Genomic DNA, 6,000 nt, shown 5'->3' with positions numbered 1-6,000 from the left:
GCTCAAATTGTGATAAAGACTAATGCATCTTGCAAATGAAAATGCCATATCCAATCTGTAATATAATGATATGCACATATTTCTCCCTGCCCCCCATTCCCACTCTTTTTACTCAAGTGCACTCTGTAATGCATTAAGCTAAATTTTGACCCAGTTTCTTAATTATCTGTAAGCTACAGGGAACTTGTAGCAGAATATTAACTAAGGCGAGAGATATAAGACAGAAGAGTCTCCAGTGGTATAACACAGAATCATTAGCATTTCACTAAGAAAATCTTTCATATTTTATTATTTAGCCGAGCCTAACATCTGGGATTTATATCTGAAAGAGGAACAAAGAATAAACCAATCAACCAATCAAAACAACCCACGCAAACAAGAAAAGAGACGGGAAGTATCTGGGAAAATATTCCTGGATTCACAAAACCAAAGAACTGTAGCAAACTGACACATTCCTGGGACAAAAAGGGTTTTTTTCCTATTGATTTTTTTAGTGGATTTCATTGACAGTTGCTACAATCGCATACAACATTATGTGCTAAACTATTTATTTTAGATGAACTGCATAATATCATCTGATACGGGTAATACACATGTACAACATTTTAGAGGGAGCAAAAAAGATAAACAACTGTGGAACTAAATGACAGTTTAAAAGAATCTTCCAAACACTTTCATGCCTGGTTAGTATCAAGGGAGCAGTTCCAGTTTTATACCTCTCTGCACTGGTACACATAAGCAGAATATGAGATGTTGTCTTGCTGGAAAATCAACCATGGATATTAGAAACAAAGAATACATGGACTTCTGCTTGCTGAGCTACAAGCATATGTAATTTTGAAATCTTACTGTGTCTGCGATGAAATATGTAAAAGCGTTTGAGTGCGCGAAAAACATACTGTGAGAGCAATGTATTAGAACAATTCTTAATGCAAAACATACTTCAAAATTATTTGGAGGGAAAAAATACTTTCCCCACTCTCAAAAACGAAGGATTTTTGGTATGCTCAGGGAGAAGGTCAAGCTTTAATTCTAAAGTTTGGACAGCAGAGAAATTCTGCAATATGTATTTATAATTTTGTGGACAAGGATGTATATATCCAGTTCAAAGATCAAAGAAAACCCATGCAGTCTAATTACCACAGAGCTGAGAAGTCACCTAACTCAGCAGAATATAGACTTTGCATATACATTAAAGAAAAAGATGCTTCAAAAATTCATCAACAAAGAAAGCCTACTGTTTGAAAAAGAGTAAGAATCAGTTAAATATCACATTTTATTAGTAGTAGTGTCAATTGCAACTTATGTGGCAAGTCTGTAGTTTGCAAAACATTTGATGATTTGAAAGTGCTAACAAGTTTAATGTACATTCAAGTACATTTGCTTCAATTTGAAGTGTACTTTCTCTACTGGAGCCTCTGAGTGAATCTTTGCTAATGCTAACACTGTGAATTTCCCACTTCAACCCTCTAAATAGTATTACCCTCCTAGGACCAAAGGTATCCAGAATTTCTCCAAACTGAAAAACAACAAGGCTGAGACACCTGGCCTTTACATGTAAGAAGAAAATATCAACACTTCATACTTGAGTACCTAAATCTGTGCTTAGGCATCTAAACAAATAACCTGATTTTCAAAGGCCAAATTCTGTAAAAAGTCACATTTTTACATCATTTGTCTGATTTTCAATTTTTCTCTCTAGAATAATCTCTGTATTCTACCAGGCCCTACCATTCATATCAGAGTATCTTCTACAGAAAATGAGCACATTTTTTTCATGTAGATGCATTCACAGGTCATTTGTATTTGATGGCAATAAAGCCTGCATTCGGTCAACTTTTGTTTAGCCCAGGGAGAAGGCAACTGCAACGGCACACGCTCCTGGGACAACACTGGACTCTCAAAAAGTAGCTGGAGGATATTCACCAATGTCAATGCGCCATGCAAACCCTCTGCAACATCCTCACGGGCCAGCACACTTGCTTCCTCCATCTCCTGACGTGTGGGATGCAGCGGCTGACTGCGAGGAAATGACGCCCAGCCGCGGAGGTGGGAGACCCTTCGCGCTGGAGCAGGTACGGCTGGACAGACACCCGAAAGGCCTCGACCTCCCCTTCAGCAGGCAAAGAAAAGTCTAAGTGGAAATATGCTGGTGTCTATCGTTCACTTTGTAGCATAATAACCAGTGCTATTACTGTTAGCTGAGAGAGAACCCCCCTCCCCAAAAGCAAAATCAGCTATTTAGCCTCAGCAAAGTTTTGCCTCCTCGTGTCATGCTGCTTCATGTCCAGTAAGAGACTTTTCTTTTCAGGACTCTATTTCTTCCATCACTTCCATCACTATAGTTCGAGGGCCGGTCAGGATGAGGTTGCTCACTGTCCTGTAATCCACATGGAGAACGTTGAGGCCGTTGACGGAAACGACGAACTGGCAAACCTGAGGAGAGAGGCAAGCAGCAAAAGTTGTGCGTTTGATTTTTTGAAAGGTAAAATTATATACACTAACGTATTATCAACATCTGGGCCTGCCCAAACTCCAGAACTCTCCATACTGTCTCACTCTGCACCCTTAAGAAATATACACTTTTTTGGATTAGCTTGACAAGCTAATTTTAAATAAAGGTTTTTGGAATATCAAACTGCAAACAGCCTATTTTCCTTAGCTTGACTTAAACCCTTCTATGGAAACCATTCAGATAACTTTTGGTAGTTAAGTAAGTATATAGGTCATGTTTCCAGCTCTGGACAAAGTCTGAACAGTGACTACACTAAATTCAGGGCCAGAACTTCCTCCAGTGCAAACTGACATCAAAGGAGCCAAATTCCAGGATATGATAAAATGGAAGATGAAGTCACTCAGTCCTCGAACAGGTTAAAACACTTCGCTGCTTTTCAAGAGAGATTCTTGTACAAATTCAGTTCTTTCTACTTTTTCTGTGCATTTCTCCCCCTCCCCCCCACCCAAGAAAGTAAAAAACACTAATTAACTGCAAATATGCCAACATTTTGTTTTTAAAATCCACATCAAATTTTTGTGGAATAAGAGGCATTCTCTGTCAAAAATTCTTGACACAAATATTCTGACCAACTCCCCTGTACATCTTAATAGTGTTAGAGAAAACTGGAGAAAAGAAAGTCACATCAACATATTAAAAAACTAAAAAGGAAAAGAAAGGCAACAGCTCTGATTGCTTAAAAACATTAAGCCTTCTCTGTTTCTAATCATAATATTACAGTACTTCTAAAAAGGTCAAAAACATGTAGTGTCTAGATCTGTATTTTTAATGATAAAAATATGGAGCCTAAAGCAATAATATCATCCTGATGTTTCAATGAAAACAGCACACTCACTAGAAGGTTACCTTACTCTCCAGTGATCTTGAGTCTATGAAAGATGCTATGAAGAGAGTATCACTTTAAGAATTTTCACACATGATTTTATACTTTAACCTTTTATATTTAGGCAGAAACACAATGCAGCAATTTATGCAGGAGAATTGGGAAACAGCCCCGGTGTCTTACATTCTTAGCTCCAAAGTGGATTTTTTGCAACCCAAGTCAAGTCACTAAACTTGTGCATCAGCCACCTCCCCCCTGCAAAACAGGGCTCTAGTGTGGAGAAACTCGATTCGTATTTGTGTAAAATGCACATAATGTAACCATCAATGTTCCTTTTAAGGAAAATTATAGAGGAAGCAGCGCCAATCCAAAAATATAATGTTTCATCAAAAATGCTACCAGCGACTTTCACCTCTGCTGCTTGGAGCCTGTGCACAGAATGCCAGCAGCAGCCCCTAAAGAGTTTCAAAACTCTCTCGTACCTCATCCCTTCCAACTCTTCCCTGACCTGCAGGGCTGAAGATCCAGCGAGTCAGCCTTACTGGTAGCCAAAACAGTCACCAAAGTATGGAAATAAGTTATACTCTTCTACCCTATAGCCACTTCTGTGGCACTATGCTGTATCTTTCCTATACATTTATATACTGTTTCAGCTGCAACTAGTATTGGTAAAACTGTTCCATTTCCGCATGCAGGCGCCTTCTCAGTCTAAAGGACTTTGGCTGTAAAGGGTAACTGATTATCCTCTTCAGTATGCCTCAATTAGGATTTAAGAGGTATGTCTATTTAGTATAAAATACAGATTTTTGCAGTATCTATAGGTTGCTCAACTCCCAGCAGTATTTCCTAATGCTTTCTATGGCTTTCCAAGATTGTATCAAGTTTTACTGAATTATAGCTCTGGCTCCAAGCTAATATTTGGGTTGATTTAAAACAGACCTGCAGAAATAACATTGTCTCTTCTGGCTTAATGCAGTTTTTGGAGGTTGAAGGGCTGACGTTTGTTTTACTGCTGCACATTCTCAGACTTCTCAAATGACTGGATCCCAACGCATGGCACTTGTCTTTGGCCAGGGAGAGGCATGCAAGCAAGTGACAGATAAATCTGCATTCTGGATCATGTGATGGGCATTGGGGGGCTCCCAGGCAGCATCCCTGGCAGAGGAACAGCTTTCCAGGCAGGCCAGTCACTTGTATTAGGGGTGCAACTGTGTAAATGTGGAAGTTACAGACACCGCAGTAGTGTGAACAGTGATCCAGATGTCAAAGAATGAGTTTCTTGCTCAAAAAACTTGACGTGTCTACCTGCTAGACCTATTTCTTTTAGTGCGCACCCCGACAGTATTATTAATCAGCAATGGGCTGAGAAGAGTCCCTCTGCGCTTTGCTTTGCACTGGATCCAAATGGTGTATTAGTTTTACTGGTTTTTTAGTAGATAGGATTAGATGCAAAAAGTTAATCCAAGCCAAAAATGAAGAGAAATGTAGAGAGGACAACAAAACACAAAAGAGAGTATGTCTCCTAAATTTGCACCAAAAGACTAGTGAGGAATAGGAGAGAGCTGAGACCGAAGAGCCAATCCCCCTGGGTGGCTGAAGGCTTTCTCCACCGCCAGTATTTTGCCAGTTGTTCCTAAGGGCCACATATCTGCAAATTCCAAGTCCGTCTTCTTCTGGGCTATGGAAATGTGGAGCCATTTGCTAGGTCCCGCTGTCACTGTGTGGAAAGAAGGGTGTTTGCAGCCCTGAGAGCCTAGGGATGCTGAGGGCAACGGTGCCCTCAGCTCAGTCTTTTTGCTCTCAAATGTCACAATGATTTAATGTTACATTTATAAAAACATTTCAAAAATCTGAAAGTGTTCAGCTCCCAACTATGGCTAGTTTCAATTACGGTTAAGGGCTCTGTACCTCTAAACATGTAAAATTTCTCTGTTGGTTTCCACATATTGGTGAGTCTACTAGATAACAAAAGAAAGTTAAAAGAGTCTGAAAGAGCCTTTATTACTCATTTCCTCATAGCTCTCTGAGGAGCTTGAAAAGAGATAAGCGTCCATTCTTATCTGTCAAACCTTAAGGCATGACAAAAGCCAGAATTAACTCCGACCATTTTGGTAGGCAGGATGTAATGTTACAAAAAACACATAAACAATAACAGTTAAATTAGGTAGCAGTGAAACAAAAAGGCTCCCTTAACTACTTTTAATATTTACATTTTACATTAATAAACACTTATCGGTAACTATTCCTTTTTCCCACCATGGGATACAACAGCCCGCAGAAGCAGAGATGGCAGAAAGGGTATCCATGCTTTTGTCAGTCTATGGGTTTCCAGTGGCTTATACAGAAGATTTGTCCAAAACCTCATCTTCCCAGAAAAACAAAACCTTCAAAATTTAAATTTAAATTTAAATTCAAATTTGAACAGAAAGCGCCTAAGAGAAAGCCACGAGGTTTGTCAGGACATTTATCCTCCTCCTAAGGACGGCTAGAAGAGGAATTACAATTACCGCTACCGCAGTGCTTGATGCTGAGGATGCTGCTGTGCTGGGAGCTTGGCCACCCCTCCAGATGGGGCTTTGGCTTCTGGCCCCTTCTTGCCGAGCGCCCTGCAGATACACGTTCTCACCCCAGGATTTTCCCGTCCTGGAGGCTCGCGTGCTGG

The 6,000-nt window shown here is 40.0% G+C and overlaps 1 protein-coding gene across 1 annotated transcript in view; it reads right to left on the bottom strand.

The window, feature by feature from the left end:
• Positions 1–260: 260 nt before the first annotated feature.
• The window catches only part of DEPTOR (DEP domain containing MTOR interacting protein), a 74,271-nt gene continuing 68,531 nt past the window's right edge, over positions 261–6,000 (bottom strand). The window contains exon 10 of the mRNA XM_062570574.1: positions 261–2,436. Coding sequence (XP_062426558.1) covers positions 2,308–2,436 — 129 coding nt within the window. The 3' untranslated portion in view covers positions 261–2,307. The remainder of the gene's footprint in view (positions 2,437–6,000) is intronic.

The sequence above is a fragment of the Rhea pennata genome, chromosome 2 (genome assembly GCF_028389875.1).
Source record: "Rhea pennata isolate bPtePen1 chromosome 2, bPtePen1.pri, whole genome shotgun sequence".
NCBI lineage: Eukaryota > Metazoa > Chordata > Aves > Rheiformes > Rheidae > Rhea > Rhea pennata.
Note: the sequence above shows the minus strand (reverse complement) of the source record. Positions and strands in the feature narration are given on the sequence as shown.